General features: G+C 38.8%; 2 protein-coding genes across 4 annotated transcripts in view; one reads left to right on the top strand and one right to left on the bottom strand.

The window, feature by feature from the left end:
• NAA16 (N-alpha-acetyltransferase 16, NatA auxiliary subunit) overlaps positions 1-24764 on the top strand; it is a 366631-nt gene that overhangs the window by 143584 nt on the left and 198283 nt on the right. The window lies entirely within an intron of this gene.
• The window catches only part of VWA8 (von Willebrand factor A domain containing 8), a 174965-nt gene that overhangs the window by 31832 nt on the left and 118369 nt on the right, over positions 1-24764 (bottom strand). For all 3 annotated transcript variants that reach the window (XM_052705551.1, XM_052705550.1, XM_052705552.1), the window contains 9 exons: positions 23370-23572; positions 16110-16226; positions 15389-15453; positions 15163-15288; positions 14715-14824; positions 12571-12725; positions 10933-11134; positions 5130-5211; positions 4033-4237 (listed from right to left, as the gene is read on the bottom strand). In XM_052705551.1, the coding sequence (XP_052561511.1) occupies positions 4033-4237; positions 5130-5211; positions 10933-11134; positions 12571-12725; positions 14715-14824; positions 15163-15288; positions 15389-15453; positions 16110-16226; positions 23370-23572 (1265 nt within the window). The remainder of the gene's footprint in view (positions 1-4032; positions 4238-5129; positions 5212-10932; positions 11135-12570; positions 12726-14714; positions 14825-15162; positions 15289-15388; positions 15454-16109; positions 16227-23369; positions 23573-24764) is intronic.

The following is a 24764-nucleotide window of genomic DNA, read 5'->3' on the forward strand; positions in this document are numbered from 1 at the left end:
TGAACATACATTCAGGTGAAAAATCATGAGAAAGAAAAACAGATGATTTGTAAATCTAAGATCTAAGATTTTAATGAGAAAGCCCTACAATTTAGTGGAACTTGAAGCAACCTTGGCAAGACACTTGGGATCATTTTGTTATTCATTTCCACAACAGTATGAGTGATTTCCAAAAAAATCTATGGAAGGCACCTATATCATTTATGAAAACTCAAAACCAATTATGCAACCTTTCTTTTGCTCTGTAGTATCACTATGAAGGAATGAAAGAACCAAATCTACCAGTCCTTCAAAAAATGATGTGATGCTAACTCAGGACAACAAGCACCATTACACTTCAGCCATTTCCCCTGGCCCTTGTTCTGACCATACAAGGGAGAAGTCAAACTGCAAGGAATGTTAATAAGCACTATGCGAGCTGTCTTCAGTGACACAGGCTGTCTAGAAGTTTTGAGCTGCCTTGCTCAAAACAGCCTTGCTGTTTTTCTTATGTTATTCCTTTGGACTGACCCACCTACAAAGTGGTACATGATTTTTCAAACTAAGCGATGCACATCAGGCTTGAGTGTGAAGCAGAAGAAACTTCTGGTAGCTATCAATGCCAAGAACTTGATTTTTAAACCACTGATACTAACATGTTTGGTGGCCATTATTCACTTTTGTCATTAGGTTCTCTCTTCAGTCCTACAGTATGTGATCTTGATTCACATTTGATTGCCAATGAAGCTGTGATTGTGCTTCGAGGTTGTATATTGCATATTGCAATGCATATTGTATCATGCATTACAAACTAACTTTTCTATATTTTTTGAACATTTTTATGCACTCAAATGGTTTGGGTTTGTCCTGAGACTTTTAAAAATAATGACATTCTTAGTACTTACACAGCACAAAACATTCTGGGCAACAATTTACAGTAAAAGAGAATTAAGTGGAATGAATACAGAAAGAAATGGTCTTGCTAGTAGTCACATACAAATGAATAAAGATTTAGTTGTAGAGATTTCAGGTCCCTAAGGAGCACAGTGCTTTTCAATATCTCAAAATGATGCATTCTACAATTACCTTTATGTAAGCATTGTACTCTACCGAGAGAAACACAACAGTAAACCAAGCTTACTAAAAAAACACAAACAAGGTATATCAGAACTTCGTCAACGTTTTCTGTATTTAAAAAAAGGGAAAAAGCTCAACAATTACTGGATTTCAAGTTGAGTTTATAACTTCAGAGAACCCAGTTTTATTTAGAATTCTATGCTAGGCACTCCAATTTAATCATTTCTGAATACTGCACTCATGTTCTGAGTTTAAAACTTCAAAAAATGAAGACAATTTCTGGCCTGACCATACAAGTGAAAATTAATATACACATAAGCCCTGTTTCCAGAAACTATTTTTGTTGCCTCAAGACTTCAGCAGCTTGAACTCTGCTGAGAGTATCAACAATACAAAACAAATGTTGATTGCCATGACATTAAATCATAGGAGTCTAATTACTGAATATCCCTGGAACAGTTGTTTGTTTTCCTCTGTTTCATTGCTTATGCACATACAGACTGTTTCTGAGATCTAATGCGTTTCTGAAAGCCAAAAAGCAACCCTAGAAGATGGACAGTATCAATAGTTCAAACTGAAATCTGATTGAGGATTTCTTTCCATTCCTTTGAATCTCTACCTATATTGAAAGTATTGTAATTCCTTCTTTTTTTTCAAAGGCTGGGAAAGCTTTGCAGAGGTTCTGTGTGACTTTCCAGAACCGTGGCTCCCAATCATCAAGATAGGGAACATGAGCTGGTGAAGGAACAGCACTCTGAAGGTGTGGACGTTGGGCTATGAAGCTTTGCAAAGCCTGTACTAGCTTTGTGGGATGCATCAATAACAGGGAATAGTAAATTGGCAGAGGGAATGAATTCTAGCAATAAGTGGAACACTGACAATTTTCTTAAGCAAGCTTCTGCTACAAGATTGGGAATGATGGATTTTCTTAAGGAATTGAAGATGCCTCTTTAGACTTAGAGATACTTAATATGTATCTGAGCATGAAACATTATACAGGAGAATGTGACTGATAAATAAGCAGATCAGCATGTGGCTGAAAGATAATTTTGTAAACATGAGCATGGGGTAACATTAAGTTGCAGTCTTAGCAAAGCAGTTATCTCTTGAACCGGAAACATTTGAGTTCTTGCTAAGCTCATCTGATGGAAGGAATCTACATGAGTGTATTTTCAAGCTAATAGCATCCATTCATTTCCAGAAATGAATGCTTTAATGAAGTACTGATTCTATGTCTATATCCATTGAAAAAATGGAGTTAAGTGGGAAAGGGGAAGGCCTTCATCCCAAATAACAGAGTATAGAGTTCTCACAACATCTATGTATGTACTATCTTACCTGAGATGTACATAAAATAAAAGGTAAGATTTCTCTTGATTACTACTCTGTAATGGTAAAGAAAGCTTCTTAGGTCTCATGATCTTTCCATTTAAAGCAAACCATGTGCAGTTGAGAAACAGAAGTTAGTGATAACATGCTGGTTCAAAGAGCATATGAGGCTTTGTTTCAGCCCTCAAGTCCAAATCAAACAGCATGCCACTTCGAATTCTGACAAACCACCAGCTTGAGCTGAATATTCTGTGTTGACAGAGGAAGGAAAACAGGTATGCTAAGAAGAGCTATCCCTGTAGTGTGCCTACAATATAGATACGTAGATTGTCAGGAGAGAGGAATTCTGGAACAGATCTGGAAAACTGCTTTATGACTGCAGGAAAAACTCTGAACCTTTTTGTAAAGTGGCTAGTTGACATCAGTAGTTAATGACTCAAAATTCTCTGATGATGCTTAACTTTCCAAGACAGCATTCTCTAATATTCAGTCGACTATGATGGACACTACAATAATGCTGCTAAATAAGATTACAACAGTTACTAAAAAAGATTTTAAAAAAGAAGGAAAAAAAAAAACTTTAAAGCAATTAAAATAACTGCTCCTGCTGGCTCCTTCCATTCCCTCCAGACAACTTTATTAGTAGGTTAAATTGGGCTGATGTAAGTTGATGATATCTGACCATAAGATGGCGATAGTGCTACTACATAGGCAACAAAAACAGCACTGGTACAGCAACATGAAACCACACAAATGTGCTACTGGGTAACAGTTTTCCTCTCTCATGACTTCTACAAAAGGCATTTGCTACAATCCAATGACAAGAAAATGTCAGTTCTTGCATGAGTTTATATAATTGTCCTGTGGAAAGGGAACTAGGATGGGAAAGGAGAGCTGCTTTCTGCCTAATAAATCTCATTCACGCTTGGAATACCTGGGCTCTTTGTAAACAATAATATAGAGAGATCTAATTTAGAGGTGATTCATTTTGTTTTCCCATTTTAACATACTGTGAAAGTGATTACAGAAACTCACAAAGAAGAAATAATTGCAGCTGTAGGATCTCCCTAGTCAAAAGTCCTTCCTAAAGCACACTTAAGTTCCCAAAGTAAGAATGATACTAACAAAAATTAAAGATGCAACTGAAAAGTTCTGAAATTTCCATTTGTGTTGCCCTACTGTCCCTACAAACTATTCAATACATTAAGGGAGGTTGGAGTTTGATGATCCTTGAGATCCTTTCCACACCAAGCCATTCTATGATTCTATGATTCCATATGCTTCCCTTAAACACTGATTTCACTATTTCACATTTGGAAAGCTGCAGTTAAAAATCAGCATGAGATACAGAATTAATTTACATGCTAATGTACTGAAATTTGGCAACAACCATAACCCTAACACTGAAAGACAAAGGGAAATGTCAGTAACCATAATTACAGGAGTCACAAATCAGCTTGGTAATTAAGCTATTGTGTGTGATTATTTTTCAGGTAAGACATCTACTCAATTTTTCCTGCAGGCATATTTCCACTTCTTAACGTTTTTCAATACATCTCTTCCCTGACCCTTCTCTCATCTGAAAAAAAAAAAAGTCATTTCCATCAGTTTACTAAATGTTTTTCACTTCAGATTGGGCATTCCTACCTGCACAGGCCGACCATCCTCCTGCCCAATCATGTTCCTCCAGTCCTGCAGAGAACTCTGCAGGCTTTCCAGCCCAGTCTCCCAGAGCCTCACACCACCTCCCATGTCCACACTAACCAAGCCTACTTTGCCCAGTGGTGCCAAGAGGGCATCAGCATCTGAGATCATGGAGAGCCAAGATGTATACGGAGAGAGGGAACGTGGGCTGAAAAACAAGAGTGGGTGTGATTGATCTCAAAGCTGCAATCAAAAAGAAGACGAATAATTCTGTAGCTAAGGTGGCAATTACATGAAATCACACTCTCGTTCCTTGAGAGACCATAATTAAGCCCCCCAGATTTACTATTTTATCTGGAAGATTTCAGCTACTGAAACTTGCTATGACCAAACATCTATTCATGACAGTCCAGTCCACTGCTTTATCCTAATTACCTGAAGATCAGTCCTTACAAAAAATACCATAAAGAATATGAAAAAATTAAAAATGTGCTGTTGAAAAACATGAAACTATGAAAGGAATATGAGAAAACATAATCTGAGCACTGAGGAAAGTTTCTCCCATCAACTTTAAATAAGATCCCCACTATATGAGCAGGAGGTGACTCATTTAAACACTCATTTAAAGATGGCACAGCTTTACGTGTATAGAATCTTAGTACTGTTATAAACAAGCACTCAATTTGCAGATGAAAATTTACTGCTGAAATGGGGATCTAACAACTGTGTAATACGAAGGAAAATTTAGTTAAAATAGGAAAGACTCTTTGCACTTTCTTAGTGCTATTAATCACTTGTACAATGATTTGCAACTTACATTAATTAATACTACAGTTCATAATTTAGAAGAGCAAGGAAGCTGTGACACGTATACCTCTAAGACTGAAATTGGCATGTACTAATTCAACTGAAGAAGATTTGTGTTAGCATTTGACCAAGCTAACTGTGCCAGAAGGAGGAAAAGTGTCATACAGAGTATCATTTACTTTCACTTTCCACACCAAAAGAAATATTTGCTTGTCTGGAACTAATAACACACATTAAATTCTGTTTGCTCTTCCTGTGAGGCAGAGGCTGCTCTAATCAATAAAACAACTTACCTAGGAATAGCAATGTATTTGATTTTCTTCGAGTTCAGATCTGTTACTTCCAAATACCCAGCAGCTTGTGGAGGAGCAACATCTGAAAACAAACAAATTTTATTTTCCTGCTGCATGATTAACTGGTTATTGCATTTGCATGTAGGAGATTAAATTGAAACATTTCGTCATACAATACCTGTCATAAAGTGATGAACCTTTACATTCATCTCAGGACTATAACTTGCAAACACTGAAATGTTTTACTACTACGATTGTGAGCAAATAGATAGGCACAATTATACAAGAACAACGTGCTTGCACAGTAAATGTCAAAATTACACATAAATACAGCCTTACTCACAGAAGCAGTGATCAGGCATTACTGCAATCCCTAACTTACTGTATTTATCTGTTACTGAAGATAACATCAATTGTGCAACTGATTCTAAAAGCATACTGAAGGATGTTTCAAAATACTCTACTTCCAGTTCTCACTGGAAAATTTTCCAGTTACATCAAAGTAAATGTTGTTGCTTTTTAATTGCCAATTTAATTGAACAGCATTTCTTGAAAGTCTCCTTGAAATGGAGAGACTGACATTACTTGCAGAAGTGTTGGTGCATGCGTATAGCACAAAGAAAGACCAGCAGGACTAGTAATATAAAGGGACCCAACATTCAAGTAAGTAAAGAATAACCCACAGGTGCACAAAGTGCATATCCACAGCACAAGAACCGGACAATGGGGAATGGTTTCAAACTGAGACAGGGGAGGTGTAGGTTAGATATTAGGAGGAAGTTTTTCACCCAGAGGGTGGTGAAGCACTGGAACAGGTTGCCCAAGGAGGCTGTGGATGCCCCATCCCTGCAGGCATTCGAGGCCAGGCTGGATGTGGCTCTGGGCAGCCTGGTCTGCTGGTTGGTGACCCTGCACATAGCAGGGGGTTGAAACCAGATGATCATTGTGGTCCTTTTCAATCCAGGCCATTCCATGATTCTCTCCCCTCATCCCAATTGTCAGTATCTACATATCTACAGGATGCACATTTACAGTATTTTATTGGCTGTATTTATTGTCATTCTTTAAGAATGTAAATACAAAACAACTAGAAGTGACAAAAAAATCTGGTAAAATACACGTTTGTAGGCCACAGAGCATTTTCTGTTCTGCCTAGATCTTGCTAATGCTTAAAAATGTGCTCTCTCTTTGGATACTAATGGAGAGTAAGACATCCTTGAAAAATTCCAGTAGAAGATCTGAAACATGTAGACAGACTTAGAAGTACTGAACTGGAAGAGGTAGAATTGTAATTAAAGAGTGGTTGATATACTTGAAAGAAAAATCAATCAGATTAAATTACAAAATGAAAAGGGACTGCAAAATAGGAAGCTGAAGAAAAGGCAACCAAATGTTTAAGTGCAATACAGGAATAACTGTCTGGGCCTTAGAACTGCAGTCAACGATCTTGCAATGAACATACAAAGCCAATAGATGCTATGCTGCTGTCAGAGCAGGAAAACAAAATGCAGGTTTTATATTAATATGAACATCAGATCTAAAATATATAGTTTGTCCTTCTTCAGTTGAAGTCTGAGGGAGAAAAATAGTCATGCCCAGCTCAAGACATTGAACAGAAGAAAATGTAGACACCCAAGTCCTGGGTAAGAGGACCTGGCAAAGAGGTTAGAACAGGTGGGTGAGAAGGACAAATTTAAGGAATCAATTTGATTTTTTTCTTCTTCTTCTTTTTTTTTTTTTTCTTTTGTCCAAGAAGAGAAGGCCACAGGAAATAAACCACATTTACCATAATATCTTAAAAATTCTTAGAGAAGTGTAATTCTGATCGAGTGGAGGCAACACAATGTTTTTATATTAATTTACAACAAAACAGGATGGATACTAGGAAAACCTTTTATTGTACAAGGAAAGTGAAGCATTGCAACAGACCAGCCAGGAAAGCCTTAGAATCACTTTAAGTTTCTTAAGATGAATGTTTGAAAAACAACAGTCAAGAAGAGTGTAAACATGTGACATCCTGTCCCTACACAAACAGGTGGGCCAGATGACGTGTTGGGGTTATTCCTGTAACCGTGTGTTGCGTTACATGTCATTCCAGTCACACTAATAGAGATATGCACTTAGAAACAGATTGTTATTTTATATTCATATATGGAAAGTGCTGAGAATCCAAGTAAATATTTACCCTCAAGCAGCCCTCATTTCTATAGCCTTGTTTTTAGAATAAACATTAATTCTTATTTGTGGGTTTCTGCCATGAACTCTTGTCTGAGTTTACATTTTGTGGCCATACATCTATTTGGCAGTCTTTGAGGAAATTAATTCTTGTTATAGTTACTTTTCAAACATAACTATTACTCTAGTTTACTGTTTTGATAAAACAAAGGAAATGATTTCTTTCCTTGTTGTTCCTAGAAGAGTTTTGGTAATACATATTGAAGCACACCAGACTTTGGCTGAGTACTTTGAATTATTAATAGAAATGGAAAGCTGTGTGCCAGAACTGACTGGTTGTCCAAGAAGATGAGAAAGAAAGCTTGATAGATAAGCAAACAGAAGCAAGAATACAAAACAAGCCATTAGAGGAAACAGTGCAAAAACTTCAAGGGAGTGTCATGCTGCTCAATTCTGTGTGATAGGGTTCCTTTGTTTCACTATATAGTCATCCATGACAGGAGAATCACCAAATGCCCAAAGGCTGTCCATAAATTGTGCAGAACACCCAAGAATAAGCAACATGGAATACCCACAGGTCCCAAACTATATGTTAGCAACTATTGGCAGCCATTAAGTTTACACTCAATTAAATATTATATCAGTCAGTAAGAGCCAAACTCCAGAAGAGAAGTGTAGCCCAACAGAGGGTTCTGCAAATGCTGGACATCAAATTTGCACACTAAGGAGTCAGACCTAACAATCTCAACTGCCAAATGAGTACATGCATGTGTGTCTCTTTTCTCTGTAACCCGTTTTTCAGTGGACAGATTTTGGATACATGCCTTAACAATGACAGTACTAGGTCTTTCAATTAGAGTCCTGACTCTAAGTTAGATAATTGAAAAGTCTAAGAAGTAGTGGCAAGAGTACACAGCATTTTCCTCAAGACTCAAACAAGTTCCAATCCAGAGGCTTCTTGAGCTGGACATGGTGCCTTTGGATGGTGTTTTTATGTCTACATACTTACTAACACCCCATGAGTTTATTCGTTTTTCCCTTGGATCCATGTTTCACCATTTACAACATCCTTTGGCAAACAGTTTTACAGGTTGTTTCTCCGCTCTGGGAAGAACCACCTCTTCTGGTTTGCCTTGATGAAGCTCCTATTGCCCTTGCTGGCTGCCCCTAATTCTGGTACCAGGAATAAAACTACTGCATTTTCCACATCTCCATGCCATCATGCCATACACACTCTTTAGATCTCCACCAAATTTCCCTTTATTGCTCTTGTCTCCCGGTTTAGGAGATCTGGCTGAAGCAATACTGCTCATTTTTGTTGGCCTCTTCTGCACTTTCTTTAGGATGTATAGATTTACACAACAGCACAAAGATTCAATTTCCCTTTGGTAATTCTATTTTTCCCCTGGTAATTCTTAGAATTCGATGTGCTTGCTGAGATTTGAACTATTTTAATGAGACCATGTCTCATAATTCCAAAATCATGCTCTTGAGATGCAACGATCAGCTCATCACCACTTCAGATGTAACGATTAGCCCATCATTTTAGATATAGAATTTAGACTTCTTTTCCTCATCCATGTACATCATATTAAAACTAGATGTCATCTGCCATTTTTACAACATTGTCAGTATTGTACTAGTACAGGTCTTTGAAGGACTCCACTCATAGCTCCCTTTCCACTAGAAAAACAGTCCATTAACTCTTAAATAGAAAATGTCTAAAGCCCTGAAAAATGTTAATGGAATAGAAAACGTAGAGTCTAGTTTAATCGTACCAGTAAGGTCATATTAAATATGATTCACTTACGATCAGTCTGGCTATTACATAAATTCAAACATGACTTAGAAAAGAAAAATCAATGGTAACGATCTTCAAGAAGGCCTTGAATTTTGAACTTAAATGGCCAAACATACTTTACAAAATATACCTCATAACGTTTCAATACATTTAAAGCTGTCACTATTCATGAGCACTAAAGTTGAGGGATAAAAAGTTAACATCCTGTTCAGCTAGTATAAATGAAATTGCTCAGTCACAGAAAAGCCAATTCTCAGACAGAGAATTTGCTCAGGTCATTTGTACCCAGTCTTCATGAAGTATGGTGGTGTGGCAGTAGGAGCTGAACCTTCTCATCAATATATTCCATTACATTTTGTTGCTGTGCAACAGATGGCAGCAGAGGGGCAGTTTGACAGAAAAGCATCCAACATGGAACTGTGTATGAAGCAAAGTTTCTGTGGTACGTTAGCACTGCTTAACATTAGTTTAATATACATAGGTTATTCTGAAAGTAACGTGCCTCCTATTTATTTCATGCAAACTACAACAGGTACACAGTTTGATAGAGTAAATTCTCAGCTACAAAACAATATTTTTCAACACAGTCACTGCCATTAGCTGTGCACTTCTACCAGTGATAAACAAGAGCATGCATGCTGTGCTCATAAATATCAGCACCAGCAGAGGTGACCCACTTTCACTGTTGACATCGCTGAAACATGCCGCCCACTGCCTCACTGTGCTTCACCTGCCCTTCTATCACATACAAGACTTTTGGGCTCTCTTTAGAGAGTCCTTTTTCCTTGGAGAGGTGGAAAACTCACAAATTCTGCTTATCACTAAGAGGCACGTTTTCAGTTATTGGCTGAAGAAGCTAAAGATACAAGAACAGAGAACATGGCATGACAGTACAGAAGAGTCTGAATGTCTGAAAGTTGCCTATGCCTGTTTTATTAGCATGCAAGAGGACGATGGTTTTGCTATATGGTAAATGTTGCCCACCATCTTGGAAAAGAGAAGTAAGAAGCCTGGGTCTCTTCAGTCTGGAGAGAAGGCAGATGTGATTGTAGTTTACCAAGCCATGTGGGTGCTGGTCAAGATGAATGAAGAACTGTTATTCACCCAACCCTCAATGCTTGAACAAGAGGCATTTGATAAACCTTGTAAGAGATTGGTTCATGAAAGAGAGTAGTGAACTTGTGAACTTTCTGTAGAGACACAAGTACAAAAAGGGACCAGACAAATTTGAGCACAACAGGTCCATAAACATAGATTTAAAATGTGAAGCTGAAATGTACCCTGCAGTATCCCTGAGAAAACAGTGACAAATGTTGAGATCTCAAGTATGAAAGCAAAGACACAGAAGTGCTAGAGCTACATGCATTCTCTAAACAACTCATCTGCTGTTCCTGTTGGAAACAGAGCCATGGCTTGTTTTCAAACTGAGATGCATGGACAACTGGTTTGGCAAATAAGGCATGCCTTATAATGGTGCATCTGTTGGGTACATCTGAGCAGAGGCTGGAAATACTGGTGAAGACTGACTGCTAAACTGGAACAATCACATTCCTCTAGCTGGTCCCCAATCCAGGCAAAGTGAGATGCTATCTACTGGAATATTCATGTAGGCAGCGTCTTTAATTTCTCTGAAGTACACTTAAGCATGTTACTAAGATCCAAATTGATTTTAAAACTGGCAAAATTAGTATAACTACTCTCATTTCTCCTCAAATGCTTGCTTTGCGATTCTTTAAAAACCTTTTGTAAAAATTCACAAGCTATGCAGTTTACAAAACAAAGCCAAGCACATACAGTTGTTGCAGTACAAGTATATGAACCTCTTACCTTTTGGGTAAATGTCTTTCAAAGGCACATCTCCAGGTGCTAAAATTCTGGCTATTTGATTAGAAGCCACTAAAGTTACACAATTGGTTTGTTTTGCAGCTCCTCTTTTCCTTCGGGCTCCATAATAAAATGATTCAGAAGGAGAAGCATGTTTGCAACTCAGAGAAGAGTTTCTTTTCCAACTGTACACTTCACTGGGAGACTGCAAGAGAGAAGATTGTAATGAAAAGCAGAGGTACTACTACTGAGCCTAGAGAGAAAACCATCCCATCTTGAAGGTCTCTACACTTGCCAGTTATATAACATCACTGTTATAAACAAGAGCTTAGATACCTTGCTCATATATAAACACCAACACCATTAGCACCTGAAGCTATAGATCTGAATGTGAAGTGTTTCACCATCCTCACATTCACATTCACATGGGCATGTACACTGAAATACAGGGCTCCAGTCTGTGTCAAGGAGAACAAAGTGTTTCATCACCAACGTTAGTGCAGCAGTGTGTAGCATCTTGGGCACTTCCCCTTCTATGCTATTTCACGTGTTCCATAGTTAACTCATATCTACTTAAAATGACTACAGGAATATATTTATCATGAATATACTATACATAATGCTTACACTTCTCATATTATGAAAAGCTAGTGCAGTGACAATAGCATAAATCCAAATCAGGTAAAATTCAGAAGCAAACTGCAAAGACATAGGGAATATTTTACTGACAAAGACACATTTTTGAATCATATTGGTTTTCAAAGTATTTTCTTCCATCATTTGTCTTTTCACAACATTCATGCACGATTACGGCTAAATTTTCTTTTTTGCCCCAATTTATTAAGCAAATATCACAAAGGATTTATTACACAAACAGTACCTCCTTTGTGCATCAACGGGCAGCAAATACAAATAAAGAAATAAGCATACCACTTTTATATTTCCCATGTTTGCCTCCAGTCTTTGCAGCAGCATTAGTCATTACACTGCTAAGTTTCACTTTCTTTACTAGTCCTTTTCTGTTTGTGCCACAGGATTGTTGGATACAGAGTGGACAGAATTGCATACATGATTTATACTTGATCACATCATTAAGTAGTGAAGGGGAGCATAATTTAGTTATTGTTTTCTTCATTTTCTTCTTAAATGTAGAGGTTTGTTAGCTGCTGCACACGGAGCAAAAAGCTCACAGTTCAAAATGGTACTGATATACTTTTTTTCCAGTAATATTTAATTAAAAAACACAAGATAGGTAAAATCCATGTGGCTCTGGGCAGCCTGATCTAGTGATTGGTGGCCCTCCCCATGGCTGGGGGTTGAAACTAGATGATTATTGTGGTCTTTTACAACCCAGGCCATTCTATGATTCTATGATTCCACGGTCTCCAGCCAGCACTATCCAGAACTCATCTTCAGTGAAGTTTGGCTGTGTGACACATTATCTTGCCCAGTTGGTTATTATTTCAAATGCCACTGGAAACCTTTTAGATTAGGCTGTCATAGAGAAAGATGCACTCGACACGAATGCACCATTTACTTTCATTCCTTCTTTTTCCATATCATTTGGTAAACAGGTACTTAATTGGTCAGAGAACAAATGAGATCATACTACTTCACAATATAATAATGTCGGGTGTTTACCATGAGGTCTGGGAAGCCAATAACAACAGTAGCATAGTTATGTTGATCTGAGAAAATCCTGTTGGGGGAGCTGATCTTTAGTCCCACAGCTGCACTGAGGTTTTCTGACGATAGCTGGGCGCTTGCAACTGCATGCGGTACACACAGTTCTGATGCTAAACAGGGAAATCAAACAAAATGAACGCCGTTTAATCCAGATGTGTAATAGGAAACACCATTAACCGTATGAGTGCTGAGCACCAATCACTGCCTGTCATGGTTTTGTGATTTTTGTGCATAAACTTATGAACAAAGATCTGATTACGCTATGATATAAAGCAGATAAAAAAGAAAGCAGGAAATAATAGTAGTTTTGTAGAGTAGGGCACTTAAAATCAGGAAATACCAGCTAGGAAATATTTGCTTATACTACTGAATTTTGCCCTCTGCTGTGCAAACGTGGCGGGAAGCCTACAGAATGTAGCAGCATGTGATCTCATTAAAGATTTGTTTAATGCACACACACAAAAAGGCAAAACGTAGGTTTGTACAGGTGTCAGTGTGAAACTGCTCGGTGGCTGTCTTTCTGTCTTTGTAAATTAAACACTGCTATTTGCAACACACTTCTGGTACATAATGGTCTAGTTTTCTTTAACTTAAGGAAAACTAAGTTTTATTCTGTGTAACTGTACATGTACTTTACCTTCCCTCAAAATACCAACACAGTCAGAACCTCCTACCTTCAGTTCAGCAGTATACTCTGTTTCCACTTCAATTGACAGACTATCTAGTTCACCTGTCAGCAGGAGGAAATCTTTCCTCCCTCAGAGGATGAATGGACTACAAGCTTGAGTCACTGGAAAACCCCCACTGGTCTACCTTTTCTTAGTTTTCCTGGCACAGGTTCTGCCTCAAAGAATGACAGCAGGCTGAAGATGCTATATTCTGGGTTTGCTGAATGATTAGGAAAAATAGAGGAAAGGGGATGTAATAACCTCTGATATTGGGGCAAATAAAAAAATAAAAGATAACAAAGGATAAATACAGCAGAAAAAGCATGCAGGAGATCACTGTCCACAAATACTTTGAGACTGGAAATTTTAATAGGGCTTATACCCATCTAAGGAATGATACTTTATAATCGCTTCTAAATATGGTAGTAAGGGGAAGGAAACTGTGCTCTGATGGAGCTTGATAACTTGAAAAACTGCCCAAAAGATAAAAAAGATCCCAGATATTTCAGCTATGGAAAGAGTACTTAGTATCAAATTTGTTGCTGTTCGTGTAAAATAAGCCTTATTTGTTGTTTGTCAGCAATGTTTGCCTCTATGAATCTATGATGTTTACACTGTGTTTATCTCATTCTTCATATTTAGGCTAGCCACAAGGACCAGGTAGACTTTTTCTTTAATGAATATAAATATAGTGCTTTCTTTTTCCCTTTGTCTCTCTTGGACACTGGAGAGAGGTCAAAACCCATTAACTGTTAGGTGGGATAAACATAGACTTCTAGCGTTACTAAACCTGATCAAATGCTCAGGGTTGACCATGTCATCAGATCTGAAGACAAGCAGACCTTCCCAAGCAGAACGATGGCCACTGGAGATTTCTGCCTTATTCTGTAGCAGAAGACATGCTTCACTTCCCAGCACCATCTGGGACTTTTAAAGCACAAATTTTCCCTAGCTCCTAACGCCCCAGTGCCCTCCTGCACACTTTCTGCAGATCTTTATGAATAGTGACTTCCTTTCAGACCTTTTTATTTTTAAAAGCATTAGGGAATGTATTCTAGCTCAACTGAGTGTGTATAATAGATTTGCAAGAGTGTACAGACTGCATTCACCAATTGATGTGATTCCTTCTATGTGCTACTGACTGCCCCGTAATCTTTTTTCCTTTTCCTTTCTGTATGCTTCTACATTTCCTGAAAGTCCATGACTGAAGGCCTTAAATGCTTTATGTAAACAACCTGAAGTTTGAGCATGGAATTTGCCATGCTTTGTGAAAAGTTGTTACCCACACGTGACCAGGGGAGGACAAAAAGAGAATCAGAGGGAAGGTTATCCGGGCCTTTAAAGCAAAAGAGCCTTGTTTGTGCAGCTGCAAACACAGAAATGATTAAAAAAAAGAAAAAAAGAAGAACAAGCCAAGCTTGCATTCAATACCCGTTGTTAAGCCAAATCCCATGTCAGCTGGCTCTTCATTCAATGCATACAGCTGGCAAGCCTCACTGTCTTCAGCCTCCATATGGACACGCTTCGTTAAAAGAAATTTCCTGTAAAGGACGCATATTTATAATAATTCCGGATTAAGCTTGTAACTCTAAACAAGGACTTCAATTTTCTGAAAACTTTCTACATTTATATAAACAAGGCTATCAACACCTTGTTGTAAAACCAGGTGATTTATCAAACATCTGTGAGATAGGAAAGGGTAAGGCAGCCAGAGGCACATTTGTCTGCTGATGACTATTTACCCACTTCTACCCGCTGCACGTTCATATCTTTTTATGTGTCATCCTACAGGGTTAAAAAACAACTCTGAGACCAAGAGTGAACATCAACCAGGGACAAACAAGAAATAATGGCATTAAGAAAATTAGTTTTAACTGACTGATTTGTTTCACTTTCCACCAAGAGCCACCGGTCTTCAGCCACCAGGAAGACAGATTCCAGATTGATTGGCAGTGAGATGGTGTGAGTTTGGCCCTCTAATGCATCGAGTACAATAAGACAGTTTCTGTCAAATCAGAAGCCACAAGAAGAATAATTAGACAGGCATGTATGTGAGGTGAATCATTATAGATCAATAAAATGCAAGCATATGATTTAAATCTCACCCTTTTTCCTTGTAGAACACCAGCCAGTTTTTGTGTGAAAACTCTCGGCACATTTTGTAGCTGCTCTGTACAGAAATATATTGTACAGCAATTAGGGTTTGTTAGGTTATTTCCAGTGAGTTTCCCTGACCCCCCTCAAAGCATACAACACTTTTTTTTCCCTGCATTGAGACTAACTCACTGCATTAATTACCTCCCAAAATACTATCTAGACTGTCTTGTCCTAAATCATATAACTGCATCATAATTTAGTTCATTACTTGGACATAATCTCTTGTAACAAAACGTTCTGTTATTCCCAGCTCTAGCTCCAAGGAGGAAGATATTAAATACACACATCCTCTGACAATACGACATTTATATCTTTGCTGCAAGAGTAAACAATTCAGTGCTTGGGTCCCCCCAACAGTAAAAGAGACAATCCTGGGGCTGTTTTTGCCATATTAAGCTATGATTTCCAACAGAGAGAGTATATTATGTTTTTTACTATAAGACTGGTGAGGTGCTGGAACAGGCTGCCCAGAGAGGTGTGGATGCCCCATCCCTGGAGGTGTTCAAGGCCAGGTTGGATGGGGCTCTGGGCAGCCTGGTGTAGTATTGAATGTGGAGGTTGGTGGCCCTCCCTGTGGCAGGGGGGTTGGAGATTCTTGATCCTTGAGGTCCCTTCCAACCCAAGCCATTCTATGATTCTATGATAATAGAGGCAAGTGCTATTTCTCACCGTCTCTTCCTTGCTGCTCCACCAGCGTGTTCTCCGGGGAGAATCTTGAGCATCTGGCAAGAGCAAAAGCCGACGAATGGCACCATTGTTTGTATCCAACAACAACACAACATTGCTCTGTAAAAGAAAAGCAGATCTGCATACATCTCAAACCCATTTAAGAATCTACAATAAATCTGTTTGAAGCACTCTTGAAACTCAAGCAGCTTTTTGAAATGATTATCTAGGCTTCATTGGATACAGGCTGAATATTCTTGGTCCATTTCAGTGCCCAAGGAGAAATGTAACCTGTGCAAGCTAAGTAACTGTAAAATGGCTTGAGTATTTCAGCTTTTCCATGGTGTTTTTCTTATACAGCTCACCTCCATTCCTGCATAAGCTCCAGAAACTAGACTAGCATGTCTAAGCTGCAGCCAGCTACATGTGCAAGACATACCAGTTTTGCTCTGTCAAACCACTAAAATATTTGCTTTCAGTTTTTTTGTTTCCTTAGCATTACTCTGAAGTACCGACTGCCTAACTTACAACTTACAAATGGCTTAGTATTTTCTGTCAATGTCACACTTCAAGCTTCTGATTCCTTGAAGCCTATTAAAAACCCCAGTGTGTGAAAATCCTGTGACTTGGGTGCTCAGTGAGCTTAGTGTCAGGGGGAGAATGCTGCCAGAGGACAGCAGGATGGCTCCAGAGGATTAAAACTAAGACAGGATTCTGAACAGTACTGCAAGCATCCTCCACATAAAACATGCGAAGATATGGTATGCTAACTTTTGAACAACTTCAGATTCCTCAGACTGTTACTCAATGCCTCATCGATGTCAAATGATGGGGAGGGGGACCAACATTTCCCCTTGCCACCTCCAGGTCACACATGGGGCAGGGAGTGCAGTGTGGGTGAAGCTTTTTCCCTGCCTGCTGCACAGTGCCACAGCTGTCTCCACTGCTGTGATCCACGTGCCACATGGACCTAACGTGTCTCAGGTGCTGCAGCCAAGTCAGGAGTGCATGATACAAATGAATGCACCTGACACAGAAAAGACACAGCTTGAAGGATTAGCTTTTTTGCAGGGTCATTTTAAACATGCCTTTTTACAAAGTATTGTAGCTGCTCCTAACTTCTTTAACTAACAGTTCAAGGGAACAATCATTCAGAGGCAGCCTTACCTGCATCAAATGAAATTGAAAAGGTACAAAAGAACACGTTAATGAAGCCTTGGCTTTAATTTTTTGTTTGCCATTTAAGGAAGCATTAAGGACATGAGGTTCTGCAAGGGCTTACTAAAAGTAAACTGTCCACGTACAACATCTGCAATAACGCACGACAGACGTTAAGGGAGTAAAACATAAATTCCCACAAAATTGTCCTAAATAAAACAAGTACAAACAATCTGAGTCACAGTGTTTCTGTTCCGTTTGGGTATGCTTCATACTTTCACTAGGATTATTTGGGAGAATTAACTTCATTCAGTGATGACAGTCATTCGAAGCTAAATATGGTAAAGCACGTAAAATATTACCATGTTATTTGGAGCATTTGGGAATTTCAGCTGGAGTTGAATACGTCTGAAAAAAGAAGTTTGCTTATGTATTACAAACCAAAATTACAGAAACGTGGTTCAGGAAACAAATAGGGCATTTGCTTTGGATTTTGGTTTTCTGCCATGTTTTATTTATATGGTTCAGCAGCACGCTGAACGCATTCGCCTTCCACATAAGATAAAGAGCACATACGAATCAATTACATTCTTCCACTTAGCGTTAAATTTATGAGAGCAGTTGGTAACATAAAAAACCTCTCTACTCCACCCCTTTTGATGTTAATGGTTTCCTTCTGTGCTAAGTGACTGATGTATATTCTGTCTGTGTTTAAGAATAGATTTTTGCGTCACTGCAAACACGTCCAAAAGCAGCTTTGGCAACTCCTCAAGTGGGCTGGGAAAAGAGGCTGGTGTGCAATTCTGCTATGTTTGTTCTTGACTGGGAGAAAAGTAACCTTTGGGCGACCTCACGACCCCAGTGTCTGGAATTCCAAACTTTGGACAGATGAAATAACCAATCCCATGAAGTGCTGGGCCTTTATTTTTAGTTACTGCAAAGTTTCCCTTTCCTTACTGCTGTTTTTATTTTAGCAAGCATTTTCCTCTTAAAAGTCCTGAAACCAAGCAGGGCTGTGATTTCACTTTGCTGGTATGGGAAGCTGTTTCTTATGGTCTTGCAGACAGAGCAGAGCTACGGGAAGGAATAAATTTCAAATTCAGAGTAAGACAGTATAAACAATTCAGCTTAACCCTCTTGTATTCTTCTCCCCATGCTTACTTTTGCTGCTTCATTCTTTTCTGCCCTCAGTGCTCACGCAAGCCTGCAAACACTCTCCTTTGCTGTGAGCTTCAGATGAGTGATTCACAGCTCTGAACAGTGCACACTCACCTTGTCTCATGTCCACAAGCATCTTTTCTATTAGTGCCACTCCACAACCTCTGGAGTGATGCACAAGTGGCAATACTGCTGGTGTAGATCTTTCTTCTGAGTGCATACATCAGAATGTTACACAGAGGTTTCAGATGCTAGTGCTGGGAGGCTGCAAGTCATTCCTTCACACAGAGGGTGGTGACACACTGGAACAGGTTGCCCAAGGATGCTGTGGATGCCCCATCCCTGCAGGCATTCAAGGCCAGGCTGGATGTGGATCTGGGCAGCCTGGTCTGCTGGTTGGTGACCCTGCACATAGCAGGGGGTTGGAACTAGATGATCATTGTGGTCCTTTTCAACCCAGGCCATTCTATATTTTCATGATTCTATGTTTTTATGCTTCCATTCCCAGATCCCCACGTGTCTGTCTAGATCACAACATGTTAAAAACTATCTTCTTTTAAAGGATGTTTCCAAGTAGTGAGCAAGGTGGATCCCCACGTCAACTCCTATGTCACATACTTCCTCTCACTACATGCTATGTGGGAGCTCTGACAAAGCCCCAGCAGCACGTGGGACAAGGAAAAGCACTTCCTTCCCTTCCTATCCCAGTTCCTGACAGAGAAAGATAAAAGCAGAGTTAAAGGAAGCTGGCTGACACTGCTTGGACAAAGTTCATTGTGCTCACTGAGGCAGGCTGTAGGTTACTCAGTTTGGTTGCAGCCTTTCAGCTTGCAAGAAAATAATGAAGTACGCAGTTAATTTATATGTGAATCAATGCTCAATGTGTATTTTCTTCCTATATGCATCCAATATGAAATCATAACAGAGCTTTTCAAAATTCTTTTCACTTGCTATTCTTCCAACTGCTAAATATATTAGGAATGCATTAAGAAAAAGTTACAGGAGATAGGCACACTTGTGGCTTTAGGAAAAAGGGGTATGCCCTTAATACTTGTGGGGAGGATGGGGCAGAGGCTTTAAAAAGATGCATGTTTCCCCTCTATGTTGCAATTTCCACTTTGCAAGTAAATGATCTGAGCTTTCAGAAGACTGTCAGCTCAGATTAAACAAAGAGTCAAATGGGCTCATTGAGCCTACTGGCCGCTTCATAGAATAGAATAATCTACCCTTTCTTCCAAGAAGATGTAGAGATGCCTTAAAACCAGATAAATGTCTGATTTATACAATAAAACTAAATCCTGAAGAAGTTCAGCTCTAGTAAAATTTTATTCAAAGGGACAAGGAGGAATGGTGATTTTTCATTTTATTTCACTGGAGGGCTCTACTGAATCCAGATGGATGTTATCTGAGAAATAAATTACAAGCTTATTCTAAGAGCTACAATATCATCACCTCATCCTTTCCAGCAGTTATCAACCATTTAAATGGTTCTTTTTAAAACTTAGTTATAAACATTCATTTTCAAAGACGTTGATTAAACAAGAAACTTGGAAAAATTTTATAGCTTTTGATATTTCATAAAACCACTAATTAGGCAATACCAGCTGTCAAGTGATTTTTTATTTTTATTTTTGTAAGTATAGCTTCTGATTTCTGCAAATACTGTTCATATTTCTGTCTTTTTGTAAGTATACATAGACCAATCTCTAAAGCATCACACATACAATTTACGTTATTGGTCTTTTTAGCAAACCTGTTTGATGCATCCTTAGCACAAGCAGGCGATCCTTGGAGCCGTGCCCCAAATACAAACGTGCCACTGATCCACTTGTATTAACATGTGAATGCTGCAAATTTTGAGATTAAGGCTGCCAGAGACCTTGGTACACCCAAAGGAAGACTCTACTCTTCAAGTAGACAGGCATTTCCGGAGGGCAATTATCTGTGCTCTAGCTTAGCCAGGACGAATCTTCTTTCAGATCACCTTTATCCACTCAACAGATACAGGCACTCAGATAATTAGCACAGACTATACACTTCCTTGCTAATATCATAAATAGTATCTTACTTAATTTCATGTACGGTAACATCCACCTCATTTCATAGGTGTACTGTGAAGGCACATGACTTTTCCGTGGCTCCACCTCAGGAAGAGTTAGGAACCAAAGCTCTCAGGGGAAAAATTAAACTATTTGAGAATAGATCTTTTGATTAAGGGGGAACTACAAATCCAGAGATCTCATCACAAGCCCTAATATAAGGAAGGATGGCAGTGGCTGTGAAGACTACAACAGCTGCACATGGTTGTGTTTTGGTACCTCGCTTGAAAAGCAATCCTAAATAAATTATTCATGTAGTCCATGGATACAAACATGCTATACACAAAAGAAGCATTTTTCATCTTTTTTTTTTTTCTTTTTTTCTTTTTTTTTTCCTGTGTAAGATGGTTACTTAAGTTACCCAGGGAGTCTAAAATAACTTTTGAATGGTGTCCTAAGTACACAATGACTGTTTGCAAGCAAATGTGTAGTTTATTGGAACACACATTCACACTCAGTAAGGTCTACCTTAATATTAACTCTGCGTAGCAAGTCCTAAATTAATGCAAAGCATTCAGTACATTGTAATTCAGTATTACTTTCCAGCAGTATAAGTGGGTTTATTTTCAGACAGGATTTGTTCAATTTAGCACTTGCTAAGAAAGGCAAGACTGGAAACTGGCAATATTTAAGCATTGTCAGGGAAAAAAACTAAGAGGTTACAGCTTAGTGGAAGTCAGCTGGAAAGGGACAATGAGCTACTACAGAGCAACCTTTATTTCAGAGCTCAGTCACACTGCTGTTGAAAAATACATGCCATAAAGATAGGCAAAGCCAGTCACAGACTTAATTAACAATCCAAAGCTTTACGGACAGATCTCTGATTAAAACCTTGCTGCTGAAAGAGAATCCTCCTGTCATTTGGTTAAAAACCAATATAGCCTGGCAATTTTTTTCATGGTGGGAATCTCAGACACTCAGAAAGCAAAGAATATTGCTGGGTTTTATATTAAAAAGTGTGAGACATTCTAAACATTCTTAGACACAAGATAGACTGCCATCTGTTTTACAGTTTCCTGCATTGACTTTGCCAAAAAAGAAAGGCCAAGTATTGTTTAGAATTGTACAAATTTGTTATGGCCATCCCAAAATAACCCAAATCATACAGCTATAACTGTTCAAGATAACTGTACAAGCAATCTCAATAAAAGGTATCTTCAGAATCGCATCTTTACTGTTGGCCATCTTTACTGTCCAAGGCAAATCTAAAGAAGGCATATACAGCTCTACCAAAGGCAGAATTATGTTTCTTGTAAGGTATTAAATTTGATTGCTATGTTTGAGACCAGAAAAAGGAATCAACGCTTGAAAAATTTTTCTGGAACAATGCTATCACAGAGCTACTAAAATTACAGAATGGTTTGGGTTGGAAGGGGCCTTTAAGGCCATCTGGTTCCAACTCCCTGCTGTAGGCAGGGACACCTCCCTCTACACCAGGTTGCTCAAAGCTCCATCCAGCCTGGCCTTGAATGCTTCCAGGGAGGGGGCATCCACAGCCTTTCTGGGCAACCTGTTCCAGTGTCTCACCACTCTCACAGTGAAGAATTTCTTCCTAATATCAGGTCTATATCTTCCACTCTAAAACCATTTTCCCTCATCCTGTTGCTGTATGCCCATATAAAAAGTCCCTCCCCAGCTTTCCTGTAGGCCCCCTTCAGGAGCTGGAGGGCCGCTATAAGGTCTCCTTGCAGCCTTCTCTTCTCCAGGCTGAACAGCCCCAGGTCTGTCAGCCTGTCCTCATAGTGGAGGTGCTCCAGCCCTCTGATCATCTTTGAGAGAGCAGGCTCTCTCCTGGGCCTGCTCCAACAACTCCACGTCCTTCTTGTCCTTCTAATACTAGTTATGGAATGACTGAAAACTACTTAAACCCCAATTCAGCGTACAAAAAGCTCTGCTAAATGGGTATCTCTCCCCTATTGAAAAATGGGAAGACGAAATTTGAAACAAAAGGAAAAGGAAAAATTAATCAATGATAACGACTAGATTAAACACAAAATCACTGTGACTGGTAGGTCACATTACATGAGTAATGATTAATAACAATAAAATACAAATACTAATCAGCCGCATTTTGTCAACTCTTGTCTCTTCTTACTCTTGGGCAAAAAGATTTTAAATTGGAATTGTTCAACTCAACAGTACTAGAAAGTCAAAAATCTGTGGAAAGTACGCATTAACTGACTCTGAAAAAAAGAATTTAAGTCAAACCAACCCTGAATTCTTCAGTGGTTCTAAATTTTCATTGCTGATACACTAAATATCAAGGCTTACATAGCCTTTCAAGTATCTGTATTTTAGATGTTACGGAACGCAACAGGATTCACAAAACAAAGCAAAAACAGTGGCATGAAGCAGACATAAATAGCACTTCACTTTGTGACTCAGGAAATGTCTCCTTCATATACTGCTCAAAAAATTAAAAAGAGATCAAGAACTTAAATTCACAGCATAAAACAGCTTAGTCTATACTTTTCAAATACATGCTGCTTGACTGACACTCCTGAACTCAATTCAGCTTCCCTTCCTTCATAAAGGCCAACCTTCCTCCATCAGTGACAGAAAGAAGTAAGTAGAACTCAGTTTCAATAATGCAAAAGGACATAAAAGGTTCTAGTAAATCATCCACAAAGTGCAAGAGAAAAATCTCCACATAAAAGCTAAAGCTGAGTCAAGTCTCAGGCTGCAAGTGTAATGAGAAATAGAGCACTCAGAAGCAGCTAGACTTATCCAGCCTATTTCTGTCTGTAAAGGAGACACCTTAGTGACTCTGCCTTCTGTTCATAACTAAACATTTAGCTGCAGCTTTATGATTGTGTGTTGGTCTTCGTTGCTTTTTCATTTTTCTTACCTCCTCTTCATGCAGAATCACTTGACCTTTGAGTGGATTTCCCAGTGGTGCCACAGTCACAAAAGGCTGCCAGACATGTCCAACTGTCCTTGGGAAGATGTCATACAAATCCACAAAGTATCCATTCTTACTAGAGACATTCATGAAGTACAAGGAAACAGGATTGCAGGTAGTAACATAAAGAACATTGTCAGTTTCCTCTTCTGAAATAAGAAAGTAACGATAAGAGAAGGCAACGGACATTGCAAATCCCTCTTAAGGAGGCTCTTGCCACAACACTGTGAACTCTTTAAACAAGTAGTCCAAGACACGTTCGCCTAGATAAGGCCTGCCAGCATACGCAAAATGTGCCAGGATCTTCTTCTTTGTTTATAATTTTGTTTCTCCCTCCTTCTTTAGCTCATTCTCTCTTTCAATTAATACAATTAATATACACAAGGGATGAAAGCAGACTTCACAAAGAGCACTTCATGCTGGCTTTCAGACAAAGCTCAAAACCAAACCAAAGTTACATGGTTTCTCTTTAACAGTCATGAAAGCTTGCGAATGTATTTGGAACTCAGGCTACAAGCAGAACTAGCAGCACTCCATTACTGATCACCAGCAATCTGTTTATAATACATTACGAAGCTCAGACACTGAAGGATAAACTCTAAAGAAGTTTATGAATATTGCCAATGAAGCAACTCACTTTGGTACATTAATATAGATAACTAAAGCAGGCTTGATTCAGAGGGAAAGAATTAAAATCGTTTTAAGCACAGCACTCTGCAAGTCGTAAGATTTGCTTTAAGACTGAACTGACCCAGAGAAAGAAAAAAAGCCAAAGCATCATTTTCTGAAGCATTACAGTGTAGAACATAAAAACTAGACAGACTTGCAATTTTGTGGCTGTGCTCTACTTTAAATATCCTTCTCCTGGTTTGAGAAGCATGCATATCCTTACAAAGAGCACAGTGTATCACTGAAATTATGCTCGCTTTCCAATGACTGATTATTTTTTTATTTCAACTACTGCTAAAAAAAAAAAAAAAAGAAAAAAAAAGGGAAAAAAAAGTGGAAAAAGATAGATTATTTTTCACAGAATCACAGAATCATAAAGGTTGGAAGGGATTTCTGGAGATCACCTAGTCCAACCCCACTGCTAAAGCAGTTCCATTTAGCAGGTTGCACAGGTAGGCATCCAGACTGGTTTTGAGTATCTCAGAGGGACTCCACGACCTCTCTGGGCAGCTTGTCCCAGTGCTCTGTTACCCTCAAAGTAAAGGAATTCTTCCACACATTTTTATGGTACTTTCTGTGTTTCTTATCCATTTATCCACTGTGTTTCTTATGCCACTTATCCAGTTACTTCACATCACTGAGAAGAGCTTGGCCCTATCCACTTGACTCCCA

The sequence above is a fragment of the Tympanuchus pallidicinctus genome, unplaced genomic scaffold, assembly GCF_026119805.1.
Source record: "Tympanuchus pallidicinctus isolate F22 unplaced genomic scaffold, pur_lepc_1.0 scaffold6, whole genome shotgun sequence".
Lineage (NCBI taxonomy): Eukaryota > Metazoa > Chordata > Aves > Galliformes > Phasianidae > Tympanuchus > Tympanuchus pallidicinctus.